Source organism: Trifolium pratense, linkage group LG5, assembly GCF_020283565.1.
Source record: "Trifolium pratense cultivar HEN17-A07 linkage group LG5, ARS_RC_1.1, whole genome shotgun sequence".
Lineage (NCBI taxonomy): Eukaryota > Viridiplantae > Streptophyta > Magnoliopsida > Fabales > Fabaceae > Trifolium > Trifolium pratense.
The window spans coordinates 27,856,638-27,873,117 of record NC_060063.1 but is presented as its reverse complement, the minus strand read 5'-3'; the positions used below and the strand labels follow the sequence as shown (position 1 = coordinate 27,873,117).

The window sequence follows — 16,480 nt, the reverse complement described above, 5'->3', positions numbered from 1 at the left end:
TAAAAAAGCCCTCTAAGTTGATTTCAATTTTAAAGCAGTCAGAATTGATCATAGAGGCGTGAAATTAATTTTAACATGTTTGGTTACTGTAAAGTATATTTTGTCTATAGAATTAATTCTATCTGAAGCTATAAATTATAGCTTCTGATTGTAAAATTGACTCTTATACTCAAATTTTATTCAACTCACTTTTATATAAATATAAACAATCTTACCCCTTCGACTCAATTTTAGTCGGAATACTCAAAATCATTGCAGAACTAAACATATACCGAGTTATAAAAAATTTGCTACTCTCTCCGTTTGATATGCATAATGTAAGTACTGAACAGAACAATACACGACAGAACAACCGATGACAAAGATTAAGGTATTGAACAAATTTGGTCTTGTACGATAATTGATGGACAAAATATTATTTTGGTATTTTAGACAATTTGTACAAAGAACAAAAAATCATTTCATGGTTTAATAGGGGACAAGAGTTTCGATTTTTATCCAATCTCTTGACCCTAGATTGCCCAATCCCATCAACAATTTAAAAATTAAACATAATATAACTAAAATTGTCCTATATAATCTCTTAGTATTTTTTAGTATATCAAACACACCTTATAAACCAAATTTTAGGATGTGTTTTGTAGGGTTTGCAAGTAGGAGACTGGTAGATAGATTATGGTAGGAGCAAACAAATGAAAGAACCAAACAAAAGCATAATCTCAACCATGGTCAAAACTTTTAACCCTAGTTAACACAAAAACCGTACTCCTAGTTCGTTTGTTTACACTTTTTTGCAGCAGAGTTCCACATAACTTTCGTTGGAGTTAGAAACCGCAAAACCTGTTCTTCTCTCTCTCAAAATTGTTTCAACTTTTTTTCCTTCTCTACCCCTTCATTTCGATACAACAAACAAACAATAACCTTATTATTTTTTCTTTCATGTTTTGAAACATGTTTCATATGTTTTCAACTTTTTCATTATTATTACTTGAACTCACTGTTTACTTATGATGTTTTTTTTGACATTGTTGTTGCTTCAATCATGGTTTCTTGGAGGCAATTTTCTGAACTCAAAATTGAATTTTTTTGAGATCTGAGATTGGTGGTATAATTGAAAAGTGCTTAATTTGAAGTTTCTGGGTTTTGGTTAATTTTTATCGAAAGTTAAGATTTTTTTGGATTGTGATTTTTGGGTTTTGTTTTTAAGATGAAGATTGAAGTGGGTTTAGGAGGAAGTAGGTTATGGAATGAAGATGAAAAAGCTATGGTGATTGAAGTTTTAGGTGTTAATGCATTTGATTACTTAGTTAAAAATTCAGTTTCAAATGAGAATCTTTTGATGGCAATTGGGAATGGTGAGAATCTTCAAAACAAGCTTTCTGATCTTGTTGAAAGATCCAACCTTTCAAATTTTAGTTGGAATTACGCAATTTTTTGGCAAATTTCTCAGTCAAAATTTGGTGATTGGGTTTTAGGTTGGGGTGATGGATGTTGTAGAGAACCAAAAGAAGAAGAAGAAAAAGAAAATTTTGGAATGAAAAGTTTTCTTAGTCATAACGTTGTTGAGAATGAAAAACAACAAAGATTAAGGAAAAGGGTGTTGCAGAAGCTTCATACAACATTTGGTGGTTCAGATGAAGACAATTATGCTTTTGGATTGGACCATGTTACTGATACAGAGATGTTCTTTCTTGCTTCAATGTATTTTTCTTTTCCTAATGGACATGGTGGACCAGGTAAGTGTTTTGCATCTGGGAAGCATTTGTGGCTATGCGATGCATTGAAATCGAATAGTTCTGATTATTGTGTTAGGTCTCATTTGGCTAAATCTGTTGGATTTCAAACTATTGTTTTAGTTCCTACTGATTTAGGTGTTGTTGAGTTAGGTTCTGTTAGAATGGTTGGTGAGAGCTTTGAATTGTTGCAAACTATTAAGTCTGTGTTTTCATCACAATCGTCGCTTTCTAGGGTTAATTCGATTTCATCTTTGGACGAAACGAGAGATGAGAATGCACCTTTTTCTAGTTTGAAAGTTGGGGAGATTATTAAGAACAATAATAGTTTTGGTAATCTTCATGGTCATCAGAATAATAATCATGGTAGAGTAGAGGGGATTGGTGTTCCGAAGATTTTCGGGCAGGATTTGAACTCGGTGACAAATTTTCGGGAGAAACTTGCTATTAGGAAAATGGATGAGAGGCCATCATGGGGTGGCAGCCGTCCGAATGGGAATGGAATTAGTTTTCCTAACGGTGTTCATGGTTCAAGTTGGAGAGGTAGTCAAGTTGTGAAGCAGCATGTGCCGGCGGATGTTTTTTCTCCTAGGCCTCCTTCTACGAGCAATGTGCCCGAGCTAGCTAATGGTGGTGGGAGGCATGATTTCGTGCTTAACAACTTTCAACAACAACGGAATCAACAAATGCAAATTGATTTCTCAGGAGCCACGTCGAGGCCTTCTGTGAGATCGATTGTTGGTGAATCAGAGCTTTCTGATGTTGAGGCCTCTTGCAGGGAGGATAAACCGAGTCCCTCTGATGACAGGAGGCCGAGGAAGAGGGGAAGAAAGCCGGCAAATGGAAGAGAAGAACCGCTCAATCATGTGGAGGCAGAGAGACAAAGACGCGAGAAGCTAAACCAGCGTTTTTACGCCTTACGAGCTGTTGTGCCGAATATTTCCAAGATGGACAAAGCATCTTTGTTGGGAGATGCTATTTCTTACATCAACGAGCTTCAAGCAAAACTCAAGCTGATGGAATCCGAGAGAGAGCAATTCGGAAGCACTTCTAAAGATGGATCATCATCAATATTGCCGACAAATCCTATCACAGAAAATCATCAAAGTAAAGCTCCCGATGTCGAAATTCAAGCTGCACAAGATGGAGTTATTGTAAAGGTGAGTTGCCCTATTGATGTTCATCCAATTTCAAAACTCATCCAATCATTCAATGACGCCGAAATCAGTATCCTCGAGTCAAAACTTAATGCTACAAATGATACTGTCTTCCACACATTCATAATTAAGTCCCAAAGTTCCGAGCAGCTAACAAAGGAGAAGTTGATTGCAGCATTTTCAAGAGAATCCAACTCCTTATAGCCATAGTTCATAGTACTCATGATACATAGAGAAGAACAAAAAAATCTGCATTTTTTTGATGATATAAAACAAATGCAGTGTGATCTAGTGAAGTAGAATATAATAGGCAATAGCTCCTATTGACTGTTTAGGATAGCCAATGTATGTTTGTCTATAGTATTATACATCATAAGTATTTTCATGCATGATCCAAAGTTTTGTTTAGTTTTAACCACAATCTATAGCATTCTATTTCTTCATTATGTTGTTTTCTTTCTTGTATTCTACCAAGTTTTCTGTGCATAACAGCAAAGTCTTCTTCTTTTAGGGGAATATTATGTGTTCTAGGGTAATTTCTAAGCTGTAATACTTTCTTATGTGGGATGCTTTATTCTCCATCTCAACAATATATCTTATTTCTTACTAGAAATTCAAGTTTCTTGTAAAAATGCTTTAGCTACTCTAAAGAAAGAGTTCCAACTTTCATCCAAATTGGAAGGCAAGTTTCTCTTATAGCTCTTCATTCTAATTTTCATGTGTTTATTTGTTTATATACGGGCGTTTTTACGATGTAGTAATGTGGGTCACATATATTGATCTTGACCGTCTGACTTCAAATCATTGATGAAAAATATTTATTAAATGTTTGGATTGACAGTGAGTTTGACAGACCTGCTGTGTATCACCATGATTTTAGGAAAGGGTCATGCTAACCTATGTCCTAAGGGTACATGTTAAGGAAACAAGAATAAAAAGCTTATCTTGAAAGTTACGCTTTGAACTTTCAACAAAATCATGGTGTCACTGTAATTTTGTCATCTCACAATGATTTTAAACATGCACAAAGATGTTTTTAGTGAATTTGTAATGTGAGTTAAATACAATGAATTTGGATCCTAGTATGAACCTAGCTAGTGCATTGTATTCTTAGTACTTTTAAATTTTAGCTTATACTTCCATAATGGAATTGTATGTGTTGCATTTGTTTGTTTGAAAATGGAAAAGAATAATCAAGGAGGGGTTCTAAAGTACTATTTTTATCATGAAAAGGAGGAAAAGTAGGTACTTACCCTTAAATTGTAGGCACTCCCTTTATTATTTTTCATCTATCTATAAAGAGAGTTTGAGGTATCTCTAACTTACTTAGGCAAAAAAAAAAAGTACCTAACCTGAAAAAGTAGCCTAAAATCCTAAACAATAAATAAATTGTTTTAGGCAAAAATAAGAAATAAAATAAAATGGAAATTTAGTCCTATTGTGCAAATATAAAAAAATAGAGGTACTGCGGTGCAAAATTAAATAATTATAAAGCCTATTTTGTGTGGTCCTGAACGTGGTTGCATCATGTGACTCGTGTTTTCCTTTATTATTTTTTAATTAATTAATTTATGTTTGAATTATGAAACGTTCACGTGCTTAGTTATTTTCGTCCAATGAGTTTTGCTATGATGAGACGAGGAACATGTGGTTCACGTGCCTTGTTATTTATAGGAGTAAATGAAAGTTAGAATTTGGAAAAAATAAATAAATAAAGGAAAAAAAAATACTCCATCCGTTTCATCCCAAAATAAATGAACTATTTTTTACTTTATCTACTATTCATATGATCTTCTTAGACTGTATTTATTTACTAAGATGTTTGATTTGTCTCGATAAATATTTTCAAAATATATAATTTTTATAATTTTTAATAATAGATAATTTAATACTTCTTCCGACCTTATTGATAAGCAAATATTATTTTTTAGATTCATTGAACAATTAATGTATCTAGCTAGATACATTAATTGTTCAATGAATCTAAAAAGTAACTTTTGTTTATAAATAAGGTCGGAGGGAGTATATTAATAATTAAAGTTGTACATTGATAAACATAAAAATGGTCAACTAAATCATTTATTTTGGGACAGAGGAAATACGTAATAAGACATAAGACATGGGAAAAAGTGTGTGACATTACTACTAGTACTACAAGTACTACTTTGTAAGGGTGTAGTTGTTGATACAAATTTGTACTACAAGATTGTGTCAGATTTACATGGACTTATTTTTAAGTCTAACTAGGTGCCATGCTTGAATTATTGAATTATAGTAGTTGATAGGAGCAACACTTACATAGGCACAAGCCTAAATCAAATATTCTTAGGCACACACACATATTTTTGAAAAAGTTGAATATAAAAAAATTGATTAATAATAGTTGATGTGACTAAATCATTTATATTTTAAAAAAATTATTTGATGTGTGTGTGCCTAAATAGTATTATTTGTGGCTGTGCCTATCAAAGAATTCCTCAGTTGATAGATAGTGTAGATTAGAATTTAGGGTAAATTCTAATATGGACAACTTTATCAAGTGGTTCATGGTGGACCAATCACGAATAACATTATAACGAATACGAATTTTACAAAATTCACCGTTGGATTGAAAGTTTAAATCATATAGATCATTCATAGAAAAATTTAGAAAAATTGAAAACCATTTGATATGTTATTGAGACATATCAAGATTAACGGTTTATTAAATAACGTAAATCTTGATGTGTCTCAATAACACATCAAATGATTTTCAAAAAAATTTAAAAAATTTATGGATAATCTATACGATATAAACTTTCGATCCAATAATAAATTTTGTAAAACTCATATTCGGTATATCAGTTGTCCACGATGGACCATTTGTAAAGGTGGTCCACGGTACCCTTCCTAGAATTTAGATCATCACCTACCAATTTTCATTTTGTTTCTATATTTGGGAGTCAATGACTTATTGATTTTGGGAGTCAATGGCCATTGTTGGTAGAATTTGAACTTTGATTTGGAATTAGAATATTGTTATTTTAATAGTGTCAATGACCATTGATTTTTTAAGTGGGTGGAGTTCACAAAATTGTTCACTGTCTAACAGTGTTAAGAGATAAGTGGTGTGTGGTTTTTATAAGTTGGTTTTATAAATTTACATCCAATCGCCTGTGTTAAGCATATAGCGGCCTTTTGGATTTGAAGAATTGAAGCCCTAATTGAAAAGTATCTTATCTTTCCCTTGCGCCAAAAACAGAGCATTGTTGAATAAGAAGTCGGTTTTATAAAATTGAGTTAATTTTTATCTAAATTCTAAGACATTCTTTTGATCTTTTCTCTCCTTTTATAGATGAAAGTATTTAGTTCTCTCCTAGAGACTAGAAATAATGTAAGATGTTATTCTGATCTACTTGAGAGGTCGTTTTCTTCATTGGTAAAAGTGTTGACCTTCATGAACAAGTCTTCACAGAAACCAAGATCAATTCAGAGTTTTGCTAACTTCTGAGTTATCAAGTCCTGAGGTTCTCAACCTCTGATAGACATAACTTCTGACGTTGATATCCTCTGAATCATTATGAACCTCTGAGCGTTCATCTTCTGGCCTTTTTCAGAACTTATCCTTAAGTTAGTTCTGCACACTTAAAATAAATTTTTAGTATCTCCAATTGTACATTTAATACTTTGTTATCATCAAAACTTTAATAAACTCAGGGGGAACATTTAAATTTCAATTTTGTTCCAACACGCATAAAGCCTTAAAAATTTAGAGACTTCCAAATTTTCATATAAGTCTATGACAACACAAAAAGGTGTTGTCAAATGATAATAAAATCGTAGTTGTAGTCTTTACCTACGATAGTTGTTTTGTAGGGCATAAAGAACAATTTTAATAAGCCATTGAGTTTGGTATAATGGTGAGGGATTTAAGTAGTATACATGAGGTGTTAAGTTCGATCCTCATTATCGACATTGTAAACCAAAAAGAACGATTTTAATAAAATTAATAACAAGTATTTTGAACCGCAAGCATTAAAAACCGTTATTGTATGCGCGACTTTGAGAATAGTTTTTATTAATGTCTTTAAAGAACACTTTAAAACTATTATCTTGGTATAAAAATTTAAATTTTCAGCTCAATTATTAAGATTAAAACAAAATTTCACAAGCGTTTAAAATAGCCCCGCTTACACTATACAAAGTATGAAAGATGTTCCAAGTATAACTTCATTTAACCAAATATTTTTTTGGTGCTAAACATAAAAGAAAACAAACTACAACGACAACGTTGAATTAGTATCCAAATTATCTTTGACTTTGAGCAACAAAGAGTCCATAAAAGGAGGAACATAGTCCCAAATCTTCCACTCTAAGCACTTTGACACACCATATTTGACAAAAAATTCCGCACACATGTTAGCTTCCCTAAGCATGACGAACTTGGACCGTCCAATCTTTCTCCATTAGAGTAACAATCGAACGCAGAATCGGAGCATGCACGTAAGAACATGAAAATTGAGAACGCTGTTTCTCAGTCACATAGACGTACCCTTCAATCATTTTAGTTAAATCATTTAGGTCATATTGTAATATCTTCTCTATATAGTACCATTGGCTCATTGCCTTTTAGTGGTATCAAAGGGTCACATTAGAAACAAGAGTTTGATGTGGCGATTCGTTCGTCTTCTTATGCAAAACATAATGGACCACAATTTAGCCATGTTGTGTAGGGTTATGAATTAACGTACAAATGGGTCCTTTATATTTCAACTTTTTGTGGTTGGAAGCATACCAAATATTTGATGTAAGGAAAAGACACGAGTGAGAATCTTCCTGTTATGTTTTTTGTTTTAGTGTTTTTCTTTCTTATAGTTTAGATATTTTTAGTGTTTCATATATTTGTGTAGTATCCGTTTTTAAGCAAACATGTTTTTCTAAAATGATTTGATGTCAACATTTTACACCTCTAGATTGACCAATCCAAACTATATAAAAAATTCTGAAAATTACAATTTATATGTTTGGTTTGGCCAATCCGAATATATGAAAAAATCCCGATTATTTTTAAAGTTTGATGTAAGATATTAAGAGTTCTCATAATCGTTATGATTAGCCAATGTGAACAATTTTCGACAGGAATGTTTAATATGGTACGGGGTAAAATTAGAAAATTGGAGGGTTTGTACCCACTTGAGTTGGTGCATTGGTATTGACTTGAGACCTGAGAGTGTGCTCCTCTTGAGGTCTGAGGTTCGATTCTCTCTGGCACCAATTTGGGTGGGCTAATTTAGCTTCTTCGAAAAAAAAGAAAATTGGAGGGTTTTAAAAATGTAGGCAAGAATAATTTTTCTTACCATTGATATAAGGTGCTTCCATTTTTTCTTCTCTGAATCATGTTCAATTTAATTTGGTTATATATCGCTTCAAATTACAAAAGGTATTACATAGTTCATATATCCTTACATGACAATTTCTCTTACCCCCCTCCCCAAATTTCTCTTTTCACTCGAAAAATGTTAACTGAAATTATTTTATGTGTAATTTTAGTTGCATTTACAATAAATTTTTTTCGGAATACGTTTTTTTGAAGTTTTCAACGTATTTTGCATAAGAATAGAAATTGGAGGGGGGGGAGGGTAAAAAAGAAACCATCTCCTTACATCCTATTCCTAAGCCCAAAATAAGAAAAACTACAAGAGAAAAAAGGCCCATATAATATGATTTAAACTAAGATAGAGGAATTCTTCATGCATAATTTTTAAAGTGTTGAATATGCCTTGAAATCTCGGTAACAAGAAGTCGAAAGTTTTTTCTCAAGAGGACCGTCGATTCTGCCAGTTGCGCATGAGGCGCAGGAAGTTGCGCATGAGGCACATAACACAAGGAAGCCACCGCCTTTTACGCATGATGCGCAGGAATTGGTGCATGAGGCGTCAGTGCGGGCTGACAAATTTGATTTGTTGTTTTTGTGAAGAAAAAAATCTTTTCTTTGAGGACACTCTGACTTGGATTTGTTCTATTTTAAAATAGATTTGTTACTAGTTTTTTGATATATATTTTTCTATAAATAGGGATCACTTTATTCATAGAAAAGTGTGAAGAGTGAAAGGAACAATAAGGATTTGCCACCATCAAAGGCTAGGGTTTTAGAGAGAGAACAAATGAGTTTTCTTTTGGTATAATTCTAGGGCAAAGGTTTATTGTTGGCTTTGTTCACCTTGAGTAGACTAGGTCAAATTGAGTTTCTTCATCACGGGAAGGAATTCGGGATTTGGATAGAGTTAGAGTTTGCTAATTCTTGTAACCCAATTTGGGAATTGCTTGTAAGTGACTTATTTGATTGTAGTGGAACGGAGGGGTTGCTCTCTCCTCCAGACTAGGTTATTTCAACTGAACTAGTTAACAAAGCTTTGTGTCTCTTCTGTCTTTTATTTGTCTACTTGCTTTTAGATTATTATCGTCGTCTCTATACTCTTTGATATTGGTTGCTTGATTGAATTGCTCCACACATCAAGTTTCATATTAGTGTGATTTTATTAAGGAAATTCACAACAAAAAGAAAAATTAATATAGAAATATTCTTTATGCATAATTGCTATATTAAGTTGTTTAACATGTGTCCAAGCGCCACATCATAAATAACTTAATATAGAAGTATTCTTTATAGGAGTTATTATTATACTTTTTCTTGTAAAAAAAATGTATTTTACTTTTTAAACATCAAATTGTTGTATTTTTTAATACAATAATTATATTTTTAATTTTATAATCTATGTTGTCATTTAAAGGCATACTACTGACAACATAAATACATTCAATCTCTCACATATTTATCAATCCTTTCCCTCTATCATCCATTTTTCTCTTCACAATTTCACTTTAGACTAATCATACCATAGACGTGGACATCTCTCGTAGCTGAAACTCAAGTCTTGGCAGCACGTTAATTATGGGAGTATATATATATATATATGATACGGTGAATGGGAACTTTATAGAATACACTATGAGGCGAATGGGTTTTGCTCATAGATGGTTAAAATGAATGAGAGCATGTATCTTTACCAACTCCATGTCTGTGTTAGTTAATGGCAGCCCCACAGAGGACTTTGTCTTTGGTAAAGGCTTGAGACAGGGTGATCCATTGTCCCCGTTCTTATTCTTGCTTGTGGCTGAAGGGTTATCTCGTTTGATGCGGAGGGCACTTGATAACCGTATTTTCACTGGCTGTAAGGTAACTAACAATTTGCACTTTCATACCCTCCAATTTGTGGATGATATTGTTATCATAGGCGATGGGAATTGGCATAATTTGTGGACCTTAAAAACAGTTTTGCGAAGTTTCGAATTAGTTTCGGGTTTGAAGATCAATTTTTTCAAAAGCAAACTCTACGGCATTAACTTGGAGGATGGATTCTTATCAGCTGCTTCTGCCTTCCTTCATTGTGAGGTGGACTCTATTCGGTTTCGGTTTCTCGGCATTCCAGTTGGAGCTAATCCTAGACGAAAGTCGACTTGGTTACCCATTTTGGACTCTATGAAAAATCGTCTCAATAGGTAGAATGGTCGTAATCACTCTATTGGAGGACGGGTCACACTCATAAACTCAGTACTCTCTAGTTTACCTCTTTATTTCTTTTCTTTTTTCAAGGCTCCGAAATGTGTTCTAAAAGAATTGGTGTGTATCCAAAAGAATTTCTTATGGGGTGGAGGTTCGGAATAAAAAAAAATTTGTTGGGTTAGTTGGGACATGATTTGTCTTCCTAAAATAAAAGGTGGTTTGGGCATCAAGAACCTAGAGTGTTTTAATCATGCTTTACTTTGCAAATGGAAATGAAGAGCTTTATGTGAAACTAATTCAATATGGCATGATCTTTTGCAATATAGATACGGTTCAATATCAGTTTCTTCTCTTACCGCAACAAATAAAGTGAATCAGGGCCATTCGTTATGGTGGCGTGATCTTTTGTCAATCGGTAACGACGAGAACGACGATTGGTTTAGATCAAATGTAAGCAACGTGCTGGGCAATGGTTTTATTTTGAGCTTCTGGCATGATAAATGGTTGGGAACCGAGGCTTTGAAACATGTATATCCAGATTTATTTGCTGCATCACTGCTTCCTAATGGTTCCATATCAGATTTAATGTGGCCTGATGTGCTTATGCCAGAACAGCAAGAAGCCGCAACAGAACTGCATCTTATGCTTTATGATATTCAACCTTTGAACAGGCCCGATCGAAGAAGGTGGATTCCAAACCAGTCCGGTGTTGCATCGCGTCGAAGGGCAGATTTTTGATGATCTTTTGGTTGCTGCGTTTCGGAAGTTATGGAGAAACAATATCGCTTCTAAGGTTAGCATTTTTGGGCGGAGATTCCTCTTAGCTAGACTTCCTACGCGTGCGGCGTCGGCAAGGAAAGGAATATTGGTGAGTCCTCATGATTTATGTTGTGTGTTTTGCTTTAAGGAGCATGAAGAAATGGAGCAGTTATTTTTCAACTGCTGCTTCTCTATTCAAGTATGGGAGAGAATTTTTTAGTGGTTGAAGGTGGATTTTATACCATATGAAACCATTTGCAATCATTTGTTAACTTTTGGATCATTATTAAAGAATAAGAAATTTGATAGTGCAAGATGGTTAGCCACCAATTGGAGCATTTGGATTGCAAGGAATAAGATCATTTTTATAGGAGACATTATCGAAGTCTCTAACATCGCTGATCAAATAAAATACATTTCCTGATTTTGGTTTATAGGACGTATTAGGAAATCAACTTCTTTTGCTTTCTCTGATTGATGTATTGATTGATCCTTTTGTTTATAGTACTTAATGGTGCTCCTTTGAATTGTAAGGATTGAATACCTTTTATACTATTTATAATTCAAGTTTTTTGCTTATATAAAAAAAGAGCAGCAAGTAATCACATAAGTGAGTTACAGATTATATTTTAACCAAATTAGACATTAAATTCATAGATAGTCCTCTTATCTTACTTATATAATATTCAACATTTACTTTTTTATGTTATATTCAAACTTAAAAAATCAACAACATAGTCTCATCTTCTAAAGTTAACTCAATGGTTTGTTTTTAGTTAGAAATTTTGTTATTCATTTCTTCACTCATTACTAGATGTCCCGTGTACATGAAAAAGAAATGTTATCAACCGACAATAATTGTCAAGTCAAGTTAATTACTATATTCACATTGCTTTTTGCATGTTCTAGTTTAATTTCCTCAGTCAATTCATTGAATGTCGTCATTGAATTATTGTTACTTGATGTAATCAAATAAAATATTAATGAACTCAAAGCTGATCATTGAAAACAGAAACAAGTTTGCAAAATACATCAACTTGTACCCTCAAATATTTAGAATTTGTGTTATGGCCCCTTACATAGGGGATTGAATATAATGCAGTAATGAATTTCTTCGATTAATTAAAAATGAACAGCTGAGATCAAATATTCCATAAAATTATCAAAATCTAGACTGTGTAATAAAACCGTATGATCGCATATATGGACGGTTGTGATTCACTAATGCGACAAACTGTGTGAATTGGCAACAATAGTGAATCCAAATCCCTTACAAAGATTCATAGTTGTCCACGAGTGTCAACAAATATTACCAATTATTGGTTCCCAAGTCATATCATACTCTCGCTTGAAGATCATGGAAAATGCTAGTTATAGCGAAGGAGATTCACTCGAATTCCATTGCAAAGTGCATTCTATCCAGCCACATTGTTATTGACTTTTCCATCTTTTTTATAAATTCCCATGAACTAGGCGGTGTGTGTTAGAATTTCTACGATTTCATAAACGAAATTCAACCTTAAAAAGCGGAAACGAAATTGAATTTAAATAGCCGAAATACCCCCAACCATTGCTATTGCTTAAGCTTGTTCGTGTTGAAGATTGATCTTGCTTGCATGAGGTTGTTGATGCTCTTCTAAACATTCTACAATCTCCTCTAGATGGTGTAAGTCCTGAATAGAGATATGAGGCTTAAGTAATCAAAACAAGGGTTTGCACTCTATTTATAATTTTTGTCCATCACAAAAATATTTTAAGTGCAATCATAATTGTCACACTATCTTTATGTTTAATGAATAACTACCACAATGTGCACCTTTTCTTCTCTTGTCCATTAGCTTGTAGAGTTTGGAATGATATATATGATTGGTTGGGAACTGATACTATTCCGAGCAATGTTGGATGGATTCATTTTGTAGCATTTGGTGATTAAGCATAGCAGGTTAAAGAAAGTGAGACAACTTATTTGGTGTGCAACTACATGGTGCATTTGGTCCTTAAGAAACTATGTTATTTTTAGAGGAGCTTCAATTAATCTATGCAATCTGTTGGCAAATATCAAGCTTTATTCTTGGTTTTGGTTCATTAATAGGAGCGGAAAAAGCTTATGTTATGCTTTTTCCGATTGGTGTACTAATCCTTTAGCTTGTTTAGAAAGTATATAAATCTCTTTTGTAAGGGTTGAAGTATCCCTAGTACTCCCTTATATTTATATACAACTATTGATTATCAAAAAAAAAACCACAATGTGCACTTAGTAGTAATTATTCTTTATTTAAATTGATTAATAAATAAAAGGAGATAAATCCAACCGTGTGCTTATTTTTCATTGCTCAATTTCTATTCGAGATGTTTTCGTGATACCCCGCTATATATAGCAATGGTGAATTTTGATATGAATATGATTCATGGTGAATTATATCGACAATTATTAAAATTTCCAATAATTTTTTGATATTGATCAACAATGAAGTCCGTCACATGGTCCATTTTTTTCTTTTTTTTTTTAATATTATTTACATGAATCAGATTCTAGATTCTGTACTTTGAGTGGTAAGAAAAAAAAATGGTATTTTTATCCACAAGTTAATGTTAATATATTATATAACACACCTCATTTTCTTTTGACACAATAATAAAAAAGTTATGAAATGCTTTAAAATGTCATACTCTTGGAACTCACTTTCCACTAATTTGAGTTCATACCAGTAAGGCAGTAACTTCAAATGTCATCAAAATGAAAAGCTACCAAACATCACACATTTCAAAAATCTCATACTATTTTGCATTATAAAATCTCTCCACCCCTTTCTCTTTCATTCTTCACTCATCATTCTCAAATGGAAAACAAAGCACAAAACATTTTTCTCTTTTCCTTATTCTTCACATTCATATCTATCCGCTTCATTACCTCGTACCCACTTGAATTCCAAACCCACTCACCACTTCTCCACTCTCTCCCCCACCCACCAACACTCTCATGGCCCGAATCCAAATCCACTGAACCCGACCCGGAAAATTCCTCCACCCTCTACCTCCATCACATAGATGCTCTCTCTTTCAACAAAACCCCACAACAACTCTTCAACCTTAGACTCCAAAGAGACACTGCAAGAGTCAAAACCTTCACCTCATTAGCCTCATCTTTAAACCAAACCCGACCCGGTAAATCCGGATCCGGGTCGAGTGTAAGTAGCTCTGTAGTTTCAGGTTTAGCTTTAGGGAGTGGTGAGTATTTTACACGCATAGGAGTTGGAACACCACCAAGATATGTTTACATGATTCTTGATACTGGAAGTGATATTGTTTGGCTTCAATGTGCACCTTGTGAGAATTGTTACTCACAAACCGACCCGGTTTTTGACCCGAAGAAATCAAGTTCTTATGCTGGAATTTCGTGTTTGTCTCCTCTGTGCCGCCGGTTGGACTCACCGGGATGTAAGGGGAAAAGAGTTTGTCAGTATGAAGTCTCCTACGGTGATGGATCATTCACCGTGGGAGACTTCTCAACTGAAATGTTGACGTTTGGGAGAACCGGAGTTCCACGTGTGGCTATTGGTTGTGGTCATGATAATGAGGGACTCTTTAATGGCTCGGCCGGTTTATTTGGTTTAGGTCGTGGTGGTTTATCTTTTACTATCCAAACTGCATACCGGTTCAAACAAAAATTCTCTTATTGTTTTGTGGACCGGTTTGTTTCGAATAAACCATCTTCTATTGTTTTTGGTGACTCAGCCATTCCGCGAACCGTGTTGTTCACTCCTTTGATTAAAAATCTTAAATTACCCACTTTTTACTACGTTGAACTTCTAGGAATCAGTGTAGGTGGGCTGCCTGTTCGTGGCATTTCAGCTTCACTGTTTCGGTTCGACAAAACAGGAGATGGGGGTGTAATTATTGACTCTGGAACTTCAGTGACGCGACTCACTCGTCTTGCTTATGTGCCACTTAGAAATGCTTTTCGAATTGGGACCAGACATTTGAAACAAGGACCCGTGGACGAGCTTTTTGACACGTGTTATGATTTAGCAGGGATTAAGGAGTTGAAGATTCCGACTGTGGTGCTTCATTTTCGAGGTGCTGATATGAATTTGCCATCGGGGAATTTACTAGTTCCGGTGAACACAGACAAAAGAACTTATTGTTTTGCTTTTGCCGGAACGATGAGTAAGTTGTCTATTATAGGGAATATACAACAACAAGGGTTTCGGGTTACCTATGATTTGGCGGGTTCTCGGGTCGGATTTTCGCCGCAAGGGTGTGTGTGATTCTTACATGAGTTGGGAAAATGTTTTTCTCGATTTTTTTTCTTTCTTTTTAGTCTTTAATTATTGAGTACTACTGTTTAAATTACGTGAAATTAACTATAAATAAACCAAATAATTTGTTTCAAAATTCACTCACCTTACTACTAAACTTTAATTAATTTAAAGCAAATCTTTCTTACTTTCTAGCACAATACATGGAAGATTCATATGCTTTATTTTGTTTTATTTTTTGAAAAAGCAAAAGAAAATATATTAAGAAATGAAAGGCATGCATGCATGAGACAATGCTGCAATAATACTTTAAATAATTGCCATACTGGACATGATGTAGTAACATGCATACACATGCCTCTGCTTAACATGCTTTATTACTCCCTCCGTCCCTTTTTATAAGACCTTATTTGACTAAACATACTATTCATATGTCTTGTTTTGACCGTATTTTTTAAAAAAAATATATAAATGTAAATATTATCATATATAAAATCTTGTTTGATTTGTTTCGACGAAACTAATACACAATTAAAGATATTCGTAATCAAAATCATGTATTGGTGTGCATGCACATGCTAATAGTAGCAAAGGAGAAATTCTATTCTTATGTCACTTTTTACACACCTTGATGTCAAAGTTTGCAAAATAAATACATAATTATATTTTAAAATTATAGATAAGAAAAACTAAGAGGCATAAACAAGAAATAAAATGAGTGTGTATCCTATTGTAGAACCACATAAGAATAATGGAATTTGCTAAAAGATAAATAAAAAAGCATAAAAAACATGCAATGTTACACCAATCCATAAAATTTGTCAGTTTCTCAATTCACCACCTATATGTTCAAATACATTTTGTCTAGATTTTCATTTTACCAGTGTCCATCAATTTTTGATTGGGTAAATGATCATTTACCCCCTACAAAATAAGCAAATTTTCGTTTATCCCCCTATGCAGATTTTTTTTCTGTTTACCCCCCTGCAAAAAATAGATTCACTCATTTTACCCCCCGTATGTACAGCA

The 16,480-nt window shown here is 33.7% G+C and overlaps 2 protein-coding genes across 2 annotated transcripts; both read left to right on the top strand.

The window, feature by feature from the left end:
• The first annotated feature begins 634 nt into the window (after positions 1–634).
• Positions 635–3,477, top strand: LOC123884263 (transcription factor MTB1-like). The gene has a single exon (XM_045933332.1). The coding sequence runs from the start codon at positions 1,208–1,210 to the stop codon at positions 3,092–3,094; it is 1,887 nt and encodes a 628-aa protein (XP_045789288.1). The 5' UTR covers positions 635–1,207; the 3' UTR covers positions 3,095–3,477.
• A 10,411-nt stretch (positions 3,478–13,888) lies between these two features.
• LOC123885780 (aspartyl protease family protein 2-like) lies at positions 13,889–15,587 on the top strand. The gene has a single exon (XM_045935101.1). It carries the CDS (start codon positions 14,033–14,035, stop codon positions 15,458–15,460), a length of 1,428 nt encoding a protein of 475 aa, XP_045791057.1. The 5' UTR covers positions 13,889–14,032; the 3' UTR covers positions 15,461–15,587.
• Positions 15,588–16,480: the final 893 nt, after the last annotated feature.

What these genes read in the sequence shown, in the direction of transcription:
- LOC123884263 (XM_045933332.1), top strand. Translation starts at nt 1,208, where the DNA reads ATGAAGATTGAAGTGGGTTTAGGAGGAAGTAGGTTATGGAATGAAGAT.
- LOC123885780 (XM_045935101.1), top strand. Translation starts at nt 14,033, where the DNA reads ATGGAAAACAAAGCACAAAACATTTTTCTCTTTTCCTTATTCTTCACA.